Source organism: Podarcis gaigeae, assembly GCF_964106915.1.
Source record: "Podarcis gaigeae genome assembly, chromosome: 1".
Taxonomy (NCBI): domain Eukaryota; kingdom Metazoa; phylum Chordata; class Lepidosauria; order Squamata; family Lacertidae; genus Podarcis; species Podarcis gaigeae.
The window spans coordinates 49,538,512-49,563,462 of NC_139678.1; the positions used below are offsets into that span (position 1 = coordinate 49,538,512).

A 24,951-nucleotide genomic window follows, 5' to 3' on the forward strand; every position below is an offset into this window, starting at 1 on the left:
GAATGCCCCAGATGCCCTCTCAGACAGTTTACAACTGCTCCCTTAATTCAGATGTTTAGCTCTATTTAATCCCATACCTTGGTTCTTAAAATCAGCTAATGGTTTGGATGCTTCTGATTACAAACATTTGCCCTAGGGCTTACTGGTGAAGGGTGGGTAGTGATAATAATAGTAGTAGTGAGGAAGACACTACATGGGGCAATACTTTTAAAAATAGATGCTGAAACAAAGAAGAGACACCATCACAACTTTATGCTCTAGTTTCTCTTTATTTTTTACATTTAGAGTTTCTGCATTCATGGCTGGCAATATGGTATTTTATAGTATGACTTTTGTAGAAAGGGTTTGAGAAAGTTTTGTGTCACACATACAGAAAAACCTGGGTGCTGTCAACTAAAGGTCTGAAACAATGACTTGAATCCTAACAAGAGCAAGCAGTATCCTGCTTGCAGAGGACACTTAATAAAAAAATAATAAATAAATAATATTATTATTTGTACCCCACCCATATCACTGGGTTGCCCTAGCCACTCTGGGCAGCTTCCAGCATATATAATTTTTTTAAAAAAAAACTTCCCTATACAGGGCTGCCTTCAGATGTCTCCTAAAGGTTGTATACTTATCTCATTCGTATCTGAGGTGGGCACCACTACCAAGAAGGCCCCTCTGCCTGGTTCTCTGTAACTTCACTTCTCACAGTGAAGGCCTTTGGTGCTGGATCTCAGTGTCCGAGCTGAATGATGGGGGTGGAGATGGTCCTTCAGGTATACAGGGCCAAGGCTATATAGGTCTTTAAAGGTCAGCACCAACACTTTGTATTGTGCTCTTAATGGGAGCCAATGTAGCTTATACGATCCCAGCGGCTGCTCCCAGTCACCAGTCTTGTTGATTAGTTGTAGTTTCCAAGTCACCTTCAAAGGTAGCCCCACACTGAGCACATTGAAGTGCAGTCCAATTAAGACCTAACCAGGGCATGTACCACTCTGGCAAGACTGAGCAAGCTGGTAGGGTCTCAGCCAGCATACCAGATGGAGCTGGTAGACCGTCACCCTGGACACAGAATTAACCTGCACCTTTATGGACAGGTGTGAATCCAAGATGACTCCCAGGCTGTACACTTAGTACTTCAGGGGCACAGTTACTTCATTCAGGACCAGGTATTCCCCCACACCAACCCCACCCACGTCCCGCAGAAACAGTACTTCTGTTTTGTGAGGATTCAACTTCAATCCGTTAGCTGCCATCCATCCTCCAACTGCCTCCAGACAATCACACAGGACACTTGCCTTCTCCTTCCCACTGAAGCCCCCTGTACCTCCCAAAAATCTGATTTCATTGTTCAAGGGACCCATCTACATCCGTGGGGTGTAATTCACAGCGAGTACCCTTGAGCCAACCTGCTTCTACTATGAAACCCACTGAGTGTCTACAGTCAATTTCCATGTTGCCTGTGAAGGACAATGTTAACCACTAGGGCTGGGCAACATCTGATTTTCAACATCGGTGATATCTGATTTTCAACATCGTGATATATCACCAGCTAAACATTGCAATATAGTGATATATCACAATGTCTAAAACATGAAAGGTGGACTTTAAGATTGCGCGTGGTGGTGGGGAGAAGAGCAGCTATGGAGACCCGCAGGTCAAGGGTAGAGATGGGGCAAATGAGAGAAGGAGCAGACAGCCTTGGAGATCTTGGGGGTGGTGCGGTGGAGATGGGGCATACGAGGGAAGGAGTGGGCAGCCTTGGAGATATCTGGGGTGGCGGAATGGAAATGGGCTTGTGGGCAAAGGAGCAGGCAGCCTTGGAGATCTCTGGGGTAGGGGTAAAGATGGGCATATGGTCAAAGGAGCAGGGGCAGCCAAGGTGAAAAAGCAGCTGGTCAACTAAGCAAGGAAAGTGGGGCACAAGGAGGAAAAGAAGGCGCTGGGCAGTTAAGTGCCTGACAGCTGGCTGAGGTGAATCACGCAAAGCAGCCAGAGCAGAGAGAGGGTAAAAGGTAAAGGGACCCCTCTGGGGTTGCAGCGCTCATCTCGCTTTATTGGCCGAGGGAGCCAGCGTACAGCTTCCGGGTCATGTGGCCAACATGACTAAGCTGCTTCTGGCGAACCAGAGCAGCACACGGAAAGAGAGATGGTACATCACAGTTATTGCAAGGTGCCAAGGTCATCAGCAGGAATGAAGAGGAGAAAGGGAGCCAAAAGGGGAGACAGTCAGCCAACCAGAGGGAACCAGCTCCAAGGGAGACCAGTCGGTCTGGCACCTCCTGCTATCTTCAGATTCCTGAGATCTATGGATGAAGGGTGGTATACAAATTAAATAATAATAGCACAGCAAAACTCAGCAGTAGTTGTTATTAGTACCTTTCATGATTACCCAAGTCAGATACAAGTTCATCAATATGCCTTTGGAGTTCACTTCCTTCCAATATTTTAAGTTTCTTCAATTCGCTCTGAAGAAAAAACCAAAGCTCCTTGGCTCCATTTTCAATCCGCCTCCTCAATATTTCATGATCTTTTCCTAAGCCCACTAAAAAAAAGGAAAAGGTACAGAATTGTCAACATTAGTTTTCCTCTAGACAGAAAATGCATTTTTAGAATTATGAACAAAATAGTTATATACAAACCATCTCCTGTTTGTTGCTTATAGTTTTCTATCTGTTCTTTGGCCTTTATTAGCTGTTCTTCTAAAGCATGAACTCTTCCTGCAGCAGGGCCCTGATCAATAGGACCTTCTGGTATCCTACAGCAAAATTGAAAGAATGCATCAAATAAGTTTGATTAGTGTTACATGCTTTTTGAAAGGATATTCTTGATAATGGACTAGAAAAAATGTGTAGTTTTGTGTGAGTGGCTTTGTCTTTTGTTACAAAACTTAAACAAAAATATAAAAAACCTATGTTATACTCAGAGTAAACCCACTGAAATTAATGAGCCTAACTTAGTCATGTTTATTAATTTTAGTGGGTCTGCTCTGAGTGAAACTTAGTTGAGTAACAACCCCAATTTCAGCTTATGAGCATTTGGCTCAGGAAGGAAGAGATGGGACTATTCTGCTCTCAATCATAGGTGTAGAGATTATTCTGTTCGGAAGGTTGGTTGTTAAATAAATCATGACACAGTGTAGTATGTTATGTGTTGTTGTTCATCTGAGGTTGTATTTCCCTAATTTTAAGACCTACTAAGGAACAGATGATTGCTATTATGTCTTCATATGTGAAACACAAAATTCAAATAGGGTGCACTTTCTTTTTCCCATGACTGCAGATCTGTTGCCTGGTATATGCTGTACAATTTTAAATTAACCTTATACTGCCACAGTTAACTGCTGTAACTTGGAATTGCCTGGGTGCACCAACCAAAAGAAGAATATGGGTAAGGTCTGCTTTAAAGCGAGACACCCCAGACCTTTTTTTTTCTTCTTCACGTTTTTCGTGTTTTTTGTGTGTGTTTTTTGAAGAAATACAATACTGATGCAAAATCCTTCCTCAAAAGTAGAGGTGGACATTGTACATCTCACAAGGTACTTCCAAAAGTAGGGGGTCAGGAATCTGGATTTCTCCCATACTTGATTTTCAATTAAAAGATATACTAAGTGACCCGAATGTAAGATTTATCTTCCTCAAAGTCTTGGCTGATATTATGCTCTATTTATGTGCGTAATACCCAACAAGAACAATTTCTGGATGAAACCTTTTACATTGCTGCTGCACTCATTTACACACTGAGGTGAAGTGGTGATAGTTAGTGATTTAAATCTTGTATTCAATCTTGTATTTTGATAAAAGCAGAACATCTCACCTATCACAAACCCATGTAAACAGTCTTTTTAAAAATATCCTACATATTACATAAACACAATTACTTTGATGCTTTGCACATAGCCAATCCAGAACTAAGAAACTATACACATATACACATATACAAACTATACACATGTCAGCAAGATACAAAAATTATGCCAGATTGGATTATTTATTCATCACAGAAGGCCTTGACTCTCAGGTTCGTAACTCACAAGATTGGTCTTCTTAATATCTCAGACCATACCCTGTTATCACCAGAATTCAATGGGGAGTGCACAGACCTAAAACCTTCTGTGGGAAATTAGACCCCTGGATGTGTGTGTGTGTGTGTGTGTGTGTGTGTGTGTGTGTTTACACTAGAGAGAAACTTCTTCAAGCAGAGATTTTCAACCAGTGTGCCATGGAACCCTGGGGTGCCTTGAATAATTGTCAAGGGTGCTGCAGGCAAAACTGGCCTCCATCCCTCTTTCCTTCCTTCCCTCCTCTGACGCCCTCTTGTGTCTCTGCCTCCCAAAGGCTTGCATAACTGAGCTGCTGGGGCTCAGAGCACATTTCCCCACAGGGGAGCAAAAGAAAGAATGTAGTTGGTCAAGGGAGCTATGGCTCAAAAAAGGTTGAAAACCTCTGCCTTAAAGAGATTCCTGATTTTTTAAAGTTTAATGGTACAGTCATACCTCGGGTTACGAACGCTGTGGGTTGCGCGTTTTCAGGTTGTGGACTGCGCCAAACCCGGAAGTACCAGAGCGGGTTACTTCCAGGTTTTGGCACTCGCGCATGCGCAGAAGCGACGAATCGCATCAGGCATGTGCGCAGATGCAGTGCTTTAGGCTGCAAACGCTGTGGGCACAGATCATGTTCGCAACCAGAGTGTACAGAAAACTTTTTTTAAAAAGAGCAGAACCTAGATCTCTAGAAATCCCACAGGTACTTATTCCCTTCAGAAGATAAAGCCATATTATTAGGAATTCAACAACAAAAATTCTGCCCTCTTGGTGAAACAAGTACATATAGCAAGCAAAATGAGTAATGCACTGTTAAAAGGCGAAAGGTGTGTGGGAGGGAACCTATAGACAAAAAGAAATTTTGGAGGAATTATATATATATATATACAAAACTCTATGACATTGAACCATTGGATTCCCAAATCTTCACAAAACTCCTAGGAAAAAAAGATAATTCCAAGATTTAACCAGACTCACCAGGATTCATTAGATCAATCTTTTACTCTAGCAGAAATCCAAAATGGGATCAAAAATAAGAAGCTCCACAATGATTCTGGTCCCAGCAGATTCATTAGCCTTCCCTTCTGAAATTGTTTATTGACATACAGAATAGAGGCCAAATTCCTTAAACTATTTCACTGATTAATGTGGATGCTTAATTATTTACAGGCATATTGGCCAGTAGGCTTTCAAAAATTTTACCCAACTATGGATTCATAAGGCAAAGATCCACAGGCCTTCCCTATTATAGAAGGGTTCTCAATACAATTTTTGCAGTCAATCACATCCAGAACCTACTGTTCTCCGCATGCTGAACACAGTCAAAGCATTTGATTGTTTAAATAGGCAATATCTCTACGTTCCTTTGGTATTCGCGCGTCTTGGGTTGATATGCTTGATGCTCAGGAAAACCAGCTCATAGTATTGTTTAAAGATAACCTGAAGGAGGGGAAGAATACTGCTCTGAACTCCTTGGAGAAAAGACAGGATAAAATGCAATAAAATGAAGCCACAAGCATTAAAATCAAGAGAATACATATTTAAAAGCATGATCTTTTCGATCATATTGTAAAAATATCTAAATGTAACACTAGATTTAACATATAATGGGCACAATGCAGAAAGCTAAATGGCAGAGGAAAAACTACTGCTTGTGCAAGCTAGTCATGTAAAAGCTATATGCCAAATTAGTGGCATGAAACATTTGCATGCAGAACTTTCTCTATAATTATCCCGATTTTCTAAAATCTTGTACAGATTACGTGTGTTATGCAGAAAGCTACTCTTGAATTAAAGAGTGTTTCTTCATGTGGAAAAATATCACTGGGTAGTGGCTAGTACAGAAATGTTAAATTAATTTATCTCTTTTGTAAGCACTTGAAGAAAAACTTTATTCCTTCTCTGCATAGAGATACAAGATTTCCATAAATTTTAAAGCTATGAAAATATATCACTTTTCACTTTTTATGGGGGGGGGGGAGCCTTTTAGATTTGACTTTCTTATCAAAGCCAAACAACATTATTGCTTTAGATTCATAAAAACATCATTTGTAACCATAGAAAACTAATATTTTACATATTTATAAAATGTACAGAGCTACTTGCTTTTAAGCAATTCCAAATTAAATCAAATGTCGCCCTAGCCCCAAGCAATGAACACCTAGTTTGGCACTCTCATGAAGATGGCAGTACCCTCTGCAGAAATGAATCTTAGATCTGAGTGGTGCATTAGGTCTGAAGTATATACATAGGAACCGTCATTCTCTAATGCTATATGCCATTGTCTTACATAAAGTATTCCCACCACATATGGAGTGGAGAATAGCTTTCCTTTTTTTATAAAAATAAATAAATCACTAATTACAAAAAGTTTTTCACATTTCCTTCAGTGGTGCCCCACTGAATTAAAAGCATTCTTGGGGGAAAACAGAAACTACGAACACACACACACACACACACACACACACTCTTTACATCTCTATTCCTGTCCCCCATCACGTCTAAGATATTAGGGCTGAGGTACATGTTATGTACAGCTCTATGGCTTTTCTGTTACCAGTGAAAGCAGCTGCAAACAAATAGGGAAGGACTTTGAACAGACTAATGGATGGAAAAGATGGCATGGAGTAGCCCCTCTCCCCCCCCCCCCAATTCCTCTGCTCATTTAAGACACCTGCAGCTATTTTCCCCAGGACACTGCCCTTGGGGACAAGAACCATGAACTAGAAATCTAGTCCTGCTCTTACTCAGACTCATAGTACTAGTAATATACCATCAGGGCTGATGGGGTGTGTGGCAATATATTCTAAGTAGTGCTATCCCCAAAAACACCTCTTTTGTGGGGAACTTCCTGTTGCAAACCCTGCTTTGGGCAGTGAGGTATGTCATATATGACAACAAGAAAAAATGGTCTCATGGAAACTAAATGCTGAATATTGCCAGCTGAGTTTGTGGCTGAACTGAAGCAGTAGTCAGTGGCAGTGCATGGATAGCTAAATACAAGAGTTGAGTAGTTTTGACCACTGAGGTGCTCTAATCTCTAAGATGCCTGGGTGAGGGGCAGAGGAAAGCAGCATATAGTAGCATCATAGCCACATGGAGACTACTGCTGCAACTCCCAGTCATTTCATTTTAAAGGTGATCCAATCCATCTCCTGCATAGCAGGGTCCTGAGGACAGCTATGATGCTTTTAAAAAATGCAGTCCCCTCTCCCCAACACTTTATTTTTTAAATCTAAAGCAAGCCACCACTCACTGAAAATTCTTGGGAAAAATTTCTCCTTTCCACAGATACACTCTGAAACTCAGTCCACAGCTGGGTTCAGCTGAAGATGAGCCCTACCATCAAAACTGAGCTAAAAATCTAATATTTAACTAGAAAGTGAGAGAAGTATCAGACTGTTCAGTCTTCTGTTGCAACACAAATCAGCCCCCAGCAGAATACTATCATCTGCGTGCAACCTTCAACTGACAGGAATCATCCTCATTTGAGAAAAGCAATCACTTTATGCTGCAGGGTTGTTTTTCTTGCCAGGATACTAAATGTCTTCGGGGACCCTCAGAAAACCTACCAATCCCTTTTTACTTATAAAACCCAAGTGTCTACACATTTACAAATCCTTACAATAGATCCCATTTCTATGGATATCCATTTTGGAGTGGACATTTGACACCTGCTTACTATTTTACCAACATGAAAAAAAAACATTGTTCATTGCATGTTGAGCTACCTCATATAGTTGAGGTTGGGCTACCTCAACTATATATATTTCAATTCCATTTATTAACATGTTTAGGTTCTTTTACAGGTCCTGATGGACTAAGTAGGCAGAGTAAAAAAGTTATTTATTACTACCCTTTCTGTTCCATATGTTAGCCAAGTACATGACCATGAGACAATGACTACTAAACACGGCATTTCCCACTTCTAAAGAGTCCAACATTTGTATCTAGCAGGTATGGGGAATAAAACCAGGTGTCTCTTATATTCCAGTCTCTTACCCTTCTGTACTGGCTTAAGGAAAGGACCTTGGTACTGAAAAATCAGTATCGCTCAGGATGATTCAAATGTTAAACTGGGGTGGGGGCAAAAACCTGTACTGAGTCTCCAAGCCATAATAACTGGAAGATAATCTAACAGAACTATTTCTTCAAGTAAAAGGAAGGTAAACAAGTATGCTGGGGAATACAGTCTATCATAAATTGTTGATTAGAGGGAGATAAAGCCCCAAGGATGCCTATTCAGAGCTTATCTGAAGCCCAGGGCAGGACTCTTGTTAGAATAAAGTTATAAACTCAAGCAAAAAAGTAGCCAGTGCTTAGCCCTCTGAGGCCCAGTGCAAGTGTACCCAGCTGTGCCCCTCCTCTCCATGGGCCTGGCCCTAAGTGCTGGAGAAAGTTAGAATTATGGGTTACAGTTTTTACCTGAGATTACTGGATCTTAAAAGGAACATTAAATTTGCACTATCCCCAAACTTTCACCATCAGCTTCCACAAATATAGTACAAACAGCCAACTACTATACCACCACACAAACATATCACCCTGATGTCTCCTTCGACCTCAGAAAAGACACATGCCAGGACAAAAAGCATTTTGTCCTTTACATTAACAAAGAGAAAATGCAACTTCAGTACAGTATACCAACATTGAGAAAGTTTTTATCAACTTACCTGAGAGACTCTGCCATTCGTCGTAAGTCTTCATTTTGCTGTTTTAATCGTTCAAGTTTTGCTAATATCTTTGATAGTTCACGACTAGAATGGTCTGGGTGTTCATTGTCTCGTACTAAGTGTCCGCCTATGTAAAACAGCAAGGTCCCCCAAGCAAAAAGGATGAGCATAATCCAACGCCAGGAGCCAGTCCATGGCCGCATTTTCAGAAGTTCTATCCACTACCAAATAGATTTTGTTCACAGAGCAAACATTGTAACTCCTCAATCAGTACAAAGATTCCAAGGTTCCTGTGTCTTTGATTCACCACATTGTGCTTCTCACAGCATTTCTCCAACAGTAAAACTTTAAAACAATTATCACTGAAGATGCACAATCCAAGTTCTAATGTCACAGATGTTTTGTTTTTATAGTCTGTGGGAAAAGAAACAAAATGAAGTTACATTTTGTGATTTAAAGCTAGTAACATATATTGAAGTAAAGCTTAAATGAGTTGGTGTTGAATTTCAAGTCAGTTAATAGCATTATAATGTTTCAGCAACTTGCAAAGGAATAGTCTCTAAGCAACTGCATGTATAGAAATGACAAAAAACACTAAAAAGTAGCACATTTGTTTACACAGTGCTGTTTTGAACTTTAGAAAACTGCAACTAAATCGTAAGAGACCTTATGCAGCAGATTTGGATTTATTCTTTCTTGCAAGACAATACACTTGTAAGTGGAATGGTAGTACTTATAGCACATAATATATTTTCTTCTCTTTGAGCAAACTTACTAGCAACTTCAGAAGTTTAAGTTCTCTTATACTGGTCTGGATGCCTTGCTTCTGCCATGCTGCTAACAAAAGAAGCCATGCATTGGCTTTTTGAGGCATTTGAACTGAGGCTAGGGGCTTGCTTCACTCCAAACCATTCATAAACAGAAGTCACAGTTTGTCCTCATTCACATTAAACCATAGTTTATTTTGAAAATGAACCAAGTCAATAATATCATATTATTGCAGAAGAGCCCTTGTAAAAATCAGGGTAAAAGAGCAAGATAAAGGTGACATCCATTCCAAAGATTTTCTTCCACTTCCACAAGAGCTGTGATTCACAGAAGCATAACAACTGGTATAATTAACTCCCCACACCTCCTGCAAAAACCAAAACCAAGGGTAATCAATAACCAGGGCCTGAAAAAGAAGGACCCTCTAGACCCAGTTATCATGCAACTTTGAACCAGTATGCACAATCATTTGCAGGAGTTCTCTGTTAAAAGTCCTGCATTCAAATGCCTAGCACTATGGCATTACAGCAGTAGTCTGTGTTGTAATTCTGATTGACTATCCTTCATTGTTTTTCTGCAGCACTATCCATATAATTCACATGCAGGACAATAATGGCCTCCATGTTCCATTACATCCTCAGTTGAGAGGCCCACTACATCAGCCAGAATCTTAAAATAGACAATCTGCACTATGTATTTCACAGCCTCACTCTAGTCATACACGCATACACAGTATTAAATCAGAGTCTCGATGTGTTAAGTATGTAGTAACTTCCCACTTCTTTGTCTACCTTATATTTCACCTCCTGTAGTTTAACTCCCAATGCTTTTTGGCACTGTGTGAGCTTTCACTAGCCCCTTACACAGGCAGTCATGGAATAGTAGCAGCTTTTTTCCTTCTACTTACCATTTTTGGAATGGAAGTCTAAACAGATAAAGGAAGGTGGTTAATACTTAGCAAGACGTACTTAGGTCACTAAGCTGGCTATAACCCCAGAAAACAGCAAGCAACAGATCACACTAAAAAGGAGAAATCATTTTTTCTTGATACAATAAAATGTTAATCAACTAAAAACATAGCATTTCAGAATTACAATCTTTCTTTAGTTCTGAAAGCACACCACTACTGTTATTATCTTGCATTTTTATGCTGTGAACTACCCTGAGATCGACAGATGAAGGGCAGATACAAATTTAATTTAATAAACAAACAAACAACAACAACAACATTAATGTTTAAAAGTAAATGAAAGCATTATACTTGCTTTCAGTAACAAGTTTGCAAAATTTTAAAAAAGATGTAGCCAGAATGAATCCATGTGTCAAGCAACTACAGCAAAACATTTGCTGCCTCCGAGGTTGCCATCACAATGCAATTTTGTAAGGCCTGGGGCTCGGAACTCACACCAAGTAATTCAAAACTCCTGTGTTTTTATTTTGAGATCTACTTTCTTACTAAAAACCACAAGCTCTTATTAGGACATAAATATATAGTTGCTTTGGAGAACAGTTGGTGAATGTTCTCTTAGAATTCAAAATTCTATGATAAAAAATCCATATTGTATCCATGATATCCTGTTGCAAAATTATTTGGTGCTTTAAAATTGAAGCAAGGCATAAGACTTTCCACTTCGAATTTGAAGTAATTTAAACAAGGAAGAATCTAGAACATAAAATGTATTCATTCCAGCATTAAGAATTAAGCATTGAGCAGCATGCTACAAATACAAAATCATAATTAAAATGATATTATACACACTTGTATAAAATCATTAAAATAGTTGACAGAAAACCCTTATACAAGTGATGTCATACTGGACAAAGCAACAATAGCTACTACCTATATCAGTATGTGAAACCAACCTACAATGTCAGATTCAGTTTGCAGTTTTCCTGCTTGGCCACTTGGGGACACTGTGATACCACACATTCAGCTGGGTGCCTCCCCCATCACCACCCATCCTAGCATAAGATGCAGCAAGAGAATGATGTCACGTGCTTATTTATTCAAAGCTTTCGTGCCAAAGCCTGTAACCAAACGCCCCTCTCCCTACATGGCAATTCATTAATTTCTGTAGTTACTATTCCTGAGATGGCAACCTACCCACCCTTTTACTTCTCAGGCACAATACAAGCTAAATAATTTGGGCTCTTAGGAGACCAACTCTTCATACATATCAGCATTATCTCTATAGGCAACCAAGCAAAGCCTTGACATGCTCCTTCAAGGCAGAATTAACAGAGTGGTGTTATCGGCCTCTATACTCTTGTTTAGTAATCCCTTCCACAGAGGTCCGCCCAGACACAAATGGAATTCTCCCAGAAGCAAGTGAGACTAGACCTGTGTTCAAACTCTTGCTCAGATATGCAGTTCATCTTTGTGGAACAAGACTCTTTCTATTCCGCACTTACTATGTTAATATTTTATATAGTTCTCACGAGTCTCACAAGCTGCTCTGAGCTCCTTGGAGGGGGAAAAAGGTTCTTGTTAATAAATGCAAGGAGGAGTAAAAGCTAATCTACGCATACAGATCAATCAGTGTGCATTTTCTTGGATTATGCCACTTGGACTAGTCTGAATGCCTGAATGCTTATAGGAGGCAAGGGGGAGAGAGAAACTACTCCCTGCATGCATATACAACTGAGAAAGCTAGCCTATAACCCTTCTCTCAAACTTGCAGGCTTTCTACATGCAAAAAATACTTTCCTCAGAGAGCATTTATACCTGTGGCTTTATTATTTACTTAATTTATATATTTCCATTCTATCCCATGGGCTCAGAGGGGGTTATGTCAATTCTTCTAAATGCTAACCCCTCTCCACAGCAGCTCACGATCAAGGATTCTATTTGTCTATATTCATCTTTATAACTGTTAAGAAAGTAATTGATTCCAATATCCAAGGTACTGACAGAAATACTCAAAAATGATCCACTTCATTTGCTTTCATGTTATTGTTATTGTTATTGTTATTGTTATTGTTATTTATTTATTTATTTATTTAATTTATATACCACCCTATACCTTCAGGCCTCATCTATAATCCCGCATGCTCCTACTACAGGGGGCGGGGGCAAGAAGAGTATGAAAATGCGGCATTTTAACCATTCACTTAAAACTTATGTCAATGAAGTTTACTTAATAGCCAGCACCGAACAATTCAAGCCATGCAAAGAACAGAACAATGGCCTGCTAAAGTTTTCTTGTTCTCTCTGAACTAGCCAAACTTTCCAGAGCAACATTTAGTACTGTTGAAATCCAAGATATGGACATTTGCAATTCAAGACGTCATGAAAGTAATTGCAAAAAAGCCCAAGAAAACCATTTTATCATATTTCCACTACTGAGAAGGCCTTCTGTCTGGTTCCCTATAACCTCACTTCTCATAGTGAGAGAACCTCCAAAAGACCCTCAGTGCTGAACCTCGGTGTCTGGGCTAAACGATGTGGGTAGAGGTCCTCCTTCAGGTATACAGGGCAGGAGATAGAAATAACAAGAAAAAGGGTCCAGCCAAGCATAGCCTAATACAAATAATATCTACTCTGCAAGAATTTTAGATGACCATGTGAGCAATATTCTAAACTTCATAAATATAGAAAGCCTTGTCAGTCATTAGTTTTAATAAGCATGCCGTATAGGTAATAATCACAAAGTTACAATTAATTCTGCTGAAATTAAAACTAAATCAGTGCACTTTAAAATTCTCTTACTTATTTCCTGAAAATAGGAAAATGACATTATATGTGGGGCAGGGACTACTTCTCTTTGATCCAGCTGTGAATTTATCAGCTTAATAATGTTATAATTTGAGTCAATTCTGTGAACAGCAACAACTAATTGTTGTGCAACTCATATACTGAATAGGCACAGATTTGGTGGAAATTTAATATTTCATGGGTTAAGGTATACATTTTCCAAAAAACCATTACTTAAGCATTTATTTCATGTCCATCTTCTATGCAAATAAGAGTAACCTGCTTTGGACAATTTAAGTTTGCATCAGAAATTTAACTAATGTCCAATAAAATGTCCTAGGGAATAATTTGATTTAACATCTTTATTCTTATGTCCCGTCATCCAGTTTAGAGAGATTGTTTCAGAGTTATTCACTAACATTTTTTGTTTTAACCACTCAAAATCACTCTGACATCAGCAAATCCGGCCACCTCATTGCTTACCCCTTACTCTAGGCCATTTATGCCAGTTAAAAAGCATTAGCTCTAATACAAGTCCTCCTAGGGAGATCCCACATGTTATGCAGTGTTCGAAATTCCCCATGCGCCAAGCACATTTTGCTATTGGTGTGGGTCCAATTGCGACTATACGATTTCTGGGTGCCAGATTGGTGACTGACATCTCCATCAAGTCAGCTGACCCGCATGCAATCCTCCATCATCACATCAAGGAAATTAAGCAGAGGGATGAGCACATATATAGTTGTCTGTGCTGCAGCCTTTCCACACGCCACCCAAATGGAACTCACAAAGCACAGTTAAAAAACCTCTGCCTTAGTCCATAATTAATATCATTTCCATTTCTACTTTATGTGCTTCTCCTTCTTGAATACTGAGACAAATGAACTGCTGTTAGAGCAAGATATAGTCAAGTAATGTAATTGAGCTAATAGAATCATAGGATTGTAACATTGGAAGGAATCCTGAGGATCATTTAGCCCAAATCCCTGGCAAGTAGACATTCTGTTGTGGCGACCATAACCTAGGTTTAAGGAGCCATTTGATGCCTAGTTTATATATCTGAGTTTCTGACACAGGTTACATTCCTCCGTCTGTATATTCCTTCTTGCACCTTCTTGTTCTTTACCAACTCATAAAAGGAAGTCTCATCTTATTCCATGACTGCTAAGTTTGCTCAGCAACCTTTGTTGAAAAGTTGTAATAACTTTTTTGAAACTCCAGATAAATACCAGATTATACCTATACATGTGCTTGTTCACACACTCAAAAAAACAAGCTTAGGGAGACAAAATTTAACTTTGCCCTGTTAATTCTTTTCCAGCAATACTTGTTCTTCTATATACTCAACAATTTTATCTTTTTATAATGTGTCCGACCAAGTTACCAGGAACAGACACTCACATAATTGGCTTTTAAAGGGGGGAGGAGAGAAAGAATTGTACAGTAGGAAGGGACCATAAGGGTCATACAGTCCAAATCCCTGCAATGCAATAATCTTTTTGCCCAACGTGGGGATCTGGGAACTTTAAAAAAAGGGTGGCAAATTAGCTGCAGTTCTCTGGGAAAGAGACCATTCTCAGTGGCATGTTATGCATTTTTGTTAGAAGATCAGCAATTTCACATTAGATTTCTTTAAGAATTGTAAGATGGGTACCATCTGGACTTGGTGATTTGTCATTTTCAATTTGTCAATAAAGTCTAGAACTTACTCCCTAGTTTGTTCTTGGCTTACCACTCATAATTTGTTTGGGAGAAACAAGCCATGAACTCATATTTAAACATGACAAGTCAGACTCTGGCCTGATTCATTTGCAGCACAGCAGCAGCAGGAATAAAACAGGAGTGTCACAGGAACGTCAAAACAGTGTGTACCAAACTGTCTTAAGTTATTGTTTAATGTGGAATGTTCTCCCCAGGTGCCATCTGGTGATATCTCTATCAATTTTTAGGCACCAGGCAAATAACTTTCTCTTTACCTGGACTTCTGGTCCTTATGAAAGTGGTATTGTGGCCTCTTCTGGTGGGGCTGGACTTTTTGCCCTGCCTTTTGTTTAGCTGTATTTTTAGCCTCTTAATTTGTATTGTTGTCTTTTACTTTTGTTCTCAAATGGTTTTAAGTCACTTTGGATTACTTTTTAAGAAAAGTGACTAACTAAAACTGATGGTACCATGATTTGCAACTTGGGCCATTATGTGGGCACACCGTGACCAGTTTTCCATCACCCAAGCTGCAGTGCTGGCTCAGAATAGCTCTAAATCAAGTCTACAATATCAAGTATTTCAAAAATGTCCAGGCCAACACTATTGTGTGTGAAATATTCAGCAAACACTTCTAGCTTCGGTATTTTACTGTATAGGATTTAGTGTGCATATCCATAGGAAAATGTGATATATGAACATACATATAAGCTCTATTGAATGGCTCTATTAAAAACAGGCTTAAACATAAGCATAGCAAATCAAACCTATAATACAACTTCTTCTTCTTCTTTTGTAGTTCTTGCCCAATATTCAAATAGCATTTGAAAATCCTTTTAATGAAAAGAAAACAAATTCATTTTCTTATGGAAAAATAGAATTTTAATAATCAATGCTATCAGTGGCTATGAGTCATGATAGCATATATATTTTCTTTAATATCAGTGTCAGTATAACACTGATTACCAGTTGTTATGGGGATATACTACTTGTTGGGTTAATGTGCTCTTGTGGGCTTCCCACAAGCATCTGGTTGGCTGCTGTGGGGACTGAATGTTGAACTGGATGGGCCTTTGGGCTGATCTAATAGTGTTTTTCGTTTTCTTCTACTTAACCTTTGACAATTCTGTACAAATCAGTCAACAGGTGAAGGATAGGTAGCAGCTTTCCCAGGGACAATATGCACCAAAATAGAAACTCAGTCAAGGCAAGTGGTAACCACCATTACTCAAAGGAACTCTGTATTGATTCAAAGTCTATGTTGCAGCTCCCAACAAGACTGCCAAGCTTTCTACTCTAATGCTCAAAGGACCCTGGAATATAAGGATCTTAATGCAAGGACACCCCCATAGTGACAGAGTCCAAGAGTGTTGAAGTAACATATGTGAAGCCTGACTGGCACACTGCAGAGTTAAGTCCTTAGAGCAGCTGCTGTCCACAGTTGGAACATTCTCTCCTCTGCTGAATATAAGGACAATGTGCAAATCTAAATTGTAAAATTTACCTCTGGGAACCAAGTGACTAACAAATCTAATAAACAATAACAACAATGCATTCCAGCAGTTCAACACCCAAAAGCCTTTTTATATACAGTATCACCAGTTGGGTCGAGGGGCCTGCTAATACTGCCTTAGATTTCCACCAGGCAGCCAGTGCAACTATACTCAATATAATTTTAAGAATGGCCCTCATTTTACCTAACAAGCAAAACAACAACCCTAGTTATGTCCTCTCTCTCTCTCCAGGTGTTTTGTTGTTGTTGTTTTGCATTCTCACATGCAAGTACTTTTCCCCCACTTGTATGACTGGATGATTCTGCAGGTATTCAGTTTGAAATTTCACCCTGTTTGTAGTATTGTATTATGTTTATGATAATGCTTCATATTAGTATAATCATTTCAGATACAGTCATACATCATGTTGCGTCCGCTTCAGATTACGTGTTTTAGTCTTGCGTCCCGCGGCAACCCAGAAATACCAGAACGGGTTACTTCCAGGTTTTGCCACTCACACATGCGCAGAAGCTCTAAATCGCACCACACACATGCACAGACGCAGCACTTTGGCTTGCATCAGTTCCGTGTTATGGTCGGGCCTCCGGAACGGATCCCGTCCATAACATGAGGTTCCACTGTATTTGACACACTTAACTGTTATAAGGAACAGTTACTTTGCTCTCAACATAATGTTCTCTTTTAGGGGGTCAGTTTATAATTCCCTTTGCAAAACAGAGGCAAAACTGATTAAGACACAGGAAACACAAGTGCCCAGTGGGGTAAATAGCAATCTTCTGAGAGATTTAGATTAAGGAAATCGTTAACTCCACCTTTCACAATATTGCAGCCATAATCTAATGGGGGTGTGGGATGCAACACCTACTCTTAGCTAAAAATAGAAACATTAAGGGATCTCTCATCCATTTTGGCCCACATAGAGGCTGTTGTATAAACTCAGTATCACATCCCCACCACCAGCAAGCTCATGCACACTTTGTTTTACAAAGCCAAAGTGTGCGCAGCCTTTCAAAGAGCAAATCCCTCCAGGGGAAAATAAAAACAATCCAAACCAGCTATATGTTTAGAGCAAAAGCAGGTTGCTTCTTTAATCCAATGCATGCATCCTTGTTCACTATCGTATAAAGAAGTTGTGACAGAACATAATCCAGAGCAATTTCTACAAACAGAAATTGGCTGGTAAATGCAACCTATCCCATAAGTTTTATATATCTTTAACCAATCTGTTAAGAGTTTGAGTTTCAGAAGGCAGTGCCAACAAAGGATATGTTTACTTGATCAAGTTTATGCTCTACTTAAAACTAGTGTTTAGTAAATTGCTTGAGGGAAAAAACCTCCTGAAAAGGATTCTAATGGATGCTATAGTTATTAACTTAGCATTGTTATTGAAAGGCACTTCAGATTTCTTTTAAGAAAATAGCAAACTACAAAATGAGCTCAAATCAGCAGCCGGAAAGTAGCACAGCACTGCATGTGCTATTACAGTTCATATAAACTGTGCATATGCTGAATTACACCATCAAGCTTTTTTAAAAAACAAAAACCTAGCTGCTGATAAGGCAAAATGAAACAAACAAAAGCTTCTGGTTATAACAAGATGATAGCACTGAGTGCAATATGAAATGCACTGCATTAGAATTCATCTTTAAAAGCAGTTTACACTTTTTTTTTCAAGAGTTAAAATCAGTTTGAAACCTTAACTGGACATTAAGCATCTTCAACTTGTATGCTAAATGTCATACAAGATCTCATTCTCCAAGGGAGTTATCAAATTACAAAATAAATAGAATGTCATATAAGAATGTCAAAAGGGCAAGTTTAACCAAAGTCCTCGCTTTGCTCAGCCAGACATATAAGGTCCACTCCAACCTAGCAGCAGCACCTGGCATAATCAGGAAAATAATAAGGCTCCAACAAGGAGCACACTGAATTTGCAGTCAACAAGTGATAATCCCACCCAAACTGGCACATTCTTTTTTCCTTCTAATAGTCAGTAGTAAAAGCAGCATCAAACAGCAATGGTCTAGTTTTCCTGCCTGCAACTCCTTGCAGTTGCCATTGTGAAATTAAATGTTGCCATTGTGAAATAAAATAAAAATCTGTGCTTTCAATATTCAGAGTCAGATTGTACTATTTTCATGCATTAAGCAGAAGTCAAAAATTCTGCTCACCCTCCATTAGTTGCATACATTTTAAAAAGATTTCTTCAGTTTGCATCAGTTACCATTTAAAACTAAATCATGGATCAGTATTTCATGCTCAAACACTCCAGTCTCTACACATTTATTTCATCCTTCCACTCCTTCCTCCCCTCACATGCTCTGAATATGTCCTAGTTTGTGGTAACCCATAGTTTGCAATTACATCCAAAATTAAACTAGTTGTGCCTATCCTGCCAACCAAGTTAGGGAGAGCACATATTCCCGTGGTGGATCCAGTTTTCCCCCAAATAGGTTCATACAGATTTGTACAGATTTATAGCTCAAAGGAATATCTCAGAAAACCAGACAGTGTCTCTCCAACACCATACAAGGAGAATGCTAGAGTGAGGAGAGGAGTAAGAAGTAGGGGAGCAGCTGCAATTGCTAAGCAGCTTGGGAGGTGTAACCTAGTGGGTTTACACAAAACTTTTGTATTATTAACCAGTCAGCCAAAATTAATGTACATGTTAGCCAGCATTCTGACTTCAGAATTACTACTACTATTGCAACTGCTAACCACAGTGAATATTATTATTAAATAGTATTTTGATTTTCCCTTCACTCATGGCTACTGCTTGCAATCTGCCCTCAATATGGCAGGATCTTTTTAAAGAAAAAGCAGGGGTAATAAACTGTAAAGATGGCAAACATGAAGATCCCTGGAACTACCCACCTCCAATGGAACATGTTAATCATTTCTATAGGAGCTATGATATCTTCAAATTCCATGTCCCTATGTATATTTTTATCTCTATGCTGCTGCTTGCTTATAATAGTCAGATCCTTACAGCAGTGCCTCACATCTCAAACCTGTTTTAAAACAAAGACCTCAGCATTCTGGAATGGGGCAAATACACATCCATGAGAAATGGTGTGACTGAGCACTCGTAGTCCATTCTTTAAAAAAATCTTTTTAGGAAAAAGCTAAATTTAAAGGTCGCTCTGATAAAATCCTAGCGCTATTGATCCAAAATTTGGCAGGGTTAATCCCCTCTATAAGAGCTACCATGTCCCCAAATTTCATGCCCCTGTGTCAAAAACAAGAAAGGTATGGTTATTTTCCTTTCACTATATAGGTCAATGAGATTTCTAGCAATTTGCAAAATTCAGATTCACAATGGTCCTAGAATGGTTAAAACCAGATTGTGCCCAATCTAGATTCACAAATTGGAGCTGCAAATTGTAACAGGGTGCCCATCCACAGCCCTAAAAAAAGATCTGGCTCCTGCTTGCTTTCATTTGAAAAGGAAACAGTTTATACATGTGTTCATTCATATCCAATGTGATACACATTTATGTGTACTATGGCACTGACACTTGAGTAAAAGTAACTACATAAGCCCCCAGACTCTAGCTCTACATGCATGGCTGGCTGATATATATTTTTAGTGTGCTACACAGGACAGGCAAGGATATTGCATTAAGGTTAACATTTAGTCACACAGTCCCCCACATAATTGCAGAAAATTCTAGGTGTATTATTAGAAACAATCTCACTGGAAATGATGTGCAATTCAAGACACACACAATAGAAAGTGGATGCCCTCAAGTTGTTCCACCTCTGCTGACTACTTATTTCCATCAATATGAAGACTTAAAGTTCACCCATGAACGGAGTCAAAAGAGTTCTTCCAGTTCTACTCATGTTGAAAATGAAATTTTGATGTGCTTATGAAGAACAATCTTCTTAAGGAGGGGAAGTGGTCAAAAACAACGATCACTTTTTTAAATGCCAGAAAACAGAGACTGATAAACACAATATTGAATTATAATCATGTGTTCATGCTGAATATCCCCTGCACTTGTGCTCAGATTACTGCTGAAGAAGGTCATACCATCTCTAACTTCACAATTCTTTAGCATTGAAGTGGAAAACTACCAAGCACTCAATAGCTGACTTTTTGCTCCCCATCACTGTACATACTTATATGATGGATTCTAAACGGCAGAATTTGATATTTTCTGTACTGATTACTACACTAGCACTTGATCATTCTAATTTTGCCCTTAGGAAATAATTTTGTGTAATACTTATTCCTGAGGGACACACATACAAAGTCTAATGAAAGGATGAATTACATAAAAAATGTTGAAATTTGATTTCTCAAGTCATTAAATTCAAATATCTTAAGAAAACTGAGACTGATTGTGATATAATTAAAATATTTTATCAGATTTTATGTATAGACAATGACCACTTCTTTCAGTATAAGTGAATGATATAGTAAGCAAGAGACAAGGGAGGCTACTTACCACAAAGGTTTAGTATGGAGGCAGCTCCACCAGAGAAATGTAAAACAGCCAGGAGTTAATGGTCATATATATGGTGGGAGGGAGAGCAGAAATACCAGGTATGGCAGGGGGTTCATGGTTTCACATCTTAATAAGAAACTGAGAATGGCAGGAAGTGTCAAAAAGAGAGAATCCAACTTCAGTCTGTGAATGAAGTATTCCCTGGCTGGTGGTGGGACAAACTGCAAAGGGGCCAAGAATTAGCTTGATACCAGCTCTCCAAGTCCTCTCCCATCCCCTGGGAAAGGAACTTGTAGCTACCTGCTAAGTTATAAGCTTTTCAAAGGTACCATCTATTCAGAATTCCCTATGGAGGCATGGAGAAGAAAAACAGAGTTGTTTACTTCTTAGTGTTCTTCCAGTGTTTCTTTCTGCCGTCACACATATCAAAGCAAAAAATGGAGAAGAATCTTCTGAAAAGCATTGAAGGAGATACAACAGTCTATTATATTGGCCTACAGAGACCAATATAACAGGAGGATCCTCAAACTAGCACTTCAATATAGCTTTCCCTGTAACCCATAAACACCAGCAAATTTTGCTAATCTGTTTTTGTTTTTTAAGTTGAGTCCTGAGTGAAGGGCAGCAAGATGCAGTCTTACTCCCAAGTCTATATTATGCTTTCAACAGAGCTTGCATCACTGGAAAAAAAATTAGTACAGCCAATATTCAAGAAGTCAAAACTTTAAAAAGCTCTACTTTCAAAGCTCTTTCTATAACCAACCATTACCATTTAGGAAATATGTTTTCATCTACTAATACTTCACCCAGTTATCAGCCCAAAGTCATTTTCTAAAGCACATATATGCACCTGAAGAAGAAGCCTTCCCTGGAATCCGCATGGTTGCCTCCCCTTACCACGCTACCTGCTGAAATTAAGTTTTGAAAGAAGGGTTGCAGATAGGCAGTAGGGCTGGGAGATAACAGGTTTTCAATGTTGCGATATATCACCAGCTAAATATAGTGATATATTGATATATCACAACATCTTAAATAAGGAAGGAAATACACAGAGGCAAACAAGACAATGCTAGCACTTAAGGGTCTAAAACTGATAAATGATGATATTACTAATCACCTCATGGTCAGTTTCAGCAAGCCAAAATGCATCCAAATTAGACTTATGGTTCTACCATATTGTGGTATTCAGGACAATCCAAAGTACGGTGACGAGTCATAGCGAATACAAATAATCTGGGACTGCCAGCAAGCCTCTTAGGTGGCAGAAGCGGCAGCAGCCTGGTGGTGGCAGAATCAACAATGGTGGGGGAGGGGGGCAGAAGCAGCCTGGCAGCAGTAGCACAATAATCAGCATCCTACAAAGCCTTGCCATGGTAGTGGGCAGTTGTGGCAGTGGCAGCAGCCTGCAAGGCCTTGTTGTGGTAGCAGCAGCAGCGACGGCCTGCAAGTGACAACAGGACACAGTGACAGAAGCAGAAGTGGACTGCAAGGTAGATGCTACAGCATCTACCACCAGCTCCCACTGCCGCCAGGATGACTTGCAGGCCACTGTCACTTCTTGTCTGTTTTGCATTACTTTCTATGGGAAAGTGCACCTTGGTTTTGGAACGCTTTGGTTTTGGAACAGACTTCCAGAACGGATTAAGTTTGAGAACCAAGGTACCACTGTATTAGAGATTAGGCAAGAAAGACATCCCTATTGCAAAATAAATTCCTTACTCTCAGATGAGAGAAGCAGGATTTTCTAGATCCACTTCCATCAGAGTTTAGGCCTAGTTTTGGCACAAGAGCTGCTTTGGTCACCCTGCACAATGACCTGTGTTGGAATAGAGACAGGGAGTATGTGTTCCTGTTAATTGTCCTTGAACTCTCAGTCGATTTTGTAGTGGCTGTCTGATGTTTTTTTGGGGGTGAAACTGTTTTGTGGTGGTTCTAGTCCTACTTGGATGATCGTTTTCAGAAAGTGATGCTTGGAGAGTGTTGCTCAGATCTGTGAAGCCTTCAATGCAGGGTTACTCGCAGTCTGATTTTAACCCACATGCTGTTTAACATCTACATGAAACATTGAGTGGGATCCTCCAGAGTTTGGGGGTACATTGTCAGCAATAAGCTGATGACACACAGCTCTACTTCTCCTTTACATCTGCAGGCATGGCAGTTTCTGTGCTAGATCATTGTTTTGCCTCAGTAATGGACTAGATGAGAGCTAACAATGTGAAGCTCAATCCAGATAAGTTTGAGGCACTGTTAGTGGGTGGTTCCCTATATCAGATGGCTGGGAGATAGCCTGCTCTGGATGCGGTTACACTCCCTCTAAAGCAGGCATAGGCAAACTTGGCCCTCCAGATGTTTTGAGACTATAACTCCCATCATCAGCCCCAAAACATCTGGAGGGCTGAGTTTGCCTATGCCTGCTCTAAACGAATGGGTTCGCAGCTAAGGGGTACTTCTATATCCTTTGCTATTGCTTGAGGCTCAGGTGGACTCAGTGGCATGAAGTGCCTTCCATCAGCTTTGGCTGGTGGCCCAGCTGCACCCCTACCTGGACAGGGATAGCCTAACTACTGTTGTCTATGCTCTGGTAACCTCTAGGGTAGATTACTGCAACACATTATACATAGGGCTCCCACTGAAGATGATTTTTCTGTTTTATATTGCAAACCTTCCTGAGGGTACAGTTCAGACTGAAATCATGCTTCCATCACCTATAGTAATATATGACAGCATCAGTCTGATATCCTGCAAGAGGTGTCATGTTAAAATGCTAATCCAGAAGAGCAGAGCTTGAAAAACAGTATCACTACTAAAGATAAATTCAAACCTAAAGGTAAAGGGACCCCTGACCATTGGGTCCAGTTGAGGACGACTCTGGGGTTGTGGCGCTCATCTCGCTTTATTGGCCAAGGGAGCCGGCGTACAGCTTCTGGGTCATGTGGCGAGCATGACTAAGCCACTTCTGGCGAACCAGAGCAGCGCACGGAAACACCGTTTATCTTTCCCCCTGAGCGGTACCTATTTATCTAATTCCACTTTGAGGTGCTTTCGTACTGTTAGGTTGGCAGGAGCAGGGACCGAGCAATAGGAACTCACCCCGTTGTGGGGATTCAAACCGCCAACCTTCTGATCGGTAAGCCTTAGGCTCTGTGTTTTAACCCACAGCGCCACCCACTTCCCAAATTCAAACCTATGGTGACCTAAAAGCACTTGCTCCCTTGATTGATTTATATCTTTGTTTGGTTTGCAGATATGGAGAGCACTTTTTATATCATCATCTTTATAATATACTGACTAGAGGAGACAGCATTTGGTTCACACAATGGTGAATGATTGGAAGTAATAAGAATCCTGTTTTAAGTGGGAAGGGAAACCATGTAGACTCTCCCACACTGCAAGCTACCACACTGAATGGAGGTCATCAACCAAGCTACCCTTTAAAACTATCTCAGCCAAAAGAAGAGATCTCTCTCTGAAACTTATTTCCCACAACCCCGTATTGCCTGGAACAGTAATGTCTCACCCTGAATATGACTGATTTGTTTGAATGATTCTATGGCTTAAAACAGAGGCTTTGTATGTTCTATTGTTACACAAGAAAATCTTAATAAAACATTTTTTAAAAAAAACCACAATGTGTTCCTGACCTGAAGCTAGCTAATTCTCTTTCAGGAAAGTAGTTGGGGCAATAGATCACAGACATAAAGCATTAGTGACCAGGTTTCACATGCCTTCTACCTCTAGGCCAGTGTTTTTAACCCTTGAAGAAGGGTTCATCCTTCTTCATCCTTGGAGGATGAAAATATAGCCATCTTCCTTCCCACTCCTTGCAGGCTAAAGTAAGGGGTTGTCCATTAGCACTACTGGTTGCGGAACTTTTTTCTTCCCCTATCTGCTCCAGTAAAGAAAGCAAGGTAAGAGTCTGGAACAGTGGCAGTTGGTGTCCACTAGACCTGGGAAGATGTCACAGGGTGTGTGGCCAACTTCAAATTTTCTCCACAACTTGCTCCCTTGCAAATAGCATCTAACTGAAAAGTATTTTACAGCTGTCCCAGTTTTCTGATATTAGAAAAGTTGCATGGCCTCCACCAGTTCTGGCTCTTTCCCTATCCCCCTTTTTCAGCAA

The 24,951-nt window shown here is 39.8% G+C and overlaps 1 protein-coding gene across 1 annotated transcript in view; it reads right to left on the minus strand.

Moving 5' to 3' along the window:
• The window catches only part of FUT8 (fucosyltransferase 8), an 80,495-nt gene that overhangs the window by 43,253 nt on the left and 12,291 nt on the right, over nt 1-24,951 (minus strand). Inside the window, exons 2-4 of the mRNA XM_083750810.1 lie at nt 8,704-9,117; nt 2,631-2,746; nt 2,368-2,533 (exon numbers count right to left, since the gene is read on the minus strand). Of these exons, the coding sequence (XP_083606936.1) occupies nt 2,368-2,533; nt 2,631-2,746; nt 8,704-8,906 (485 nt within the window). The 5' untranslated portion in view covers nt 8,907-9,117. The remainder of the gene's footprint in view (nt 1-2,367; nt 2,534-2,630; nt 2,747-8,703; nt 9,118-24,951) is intronic.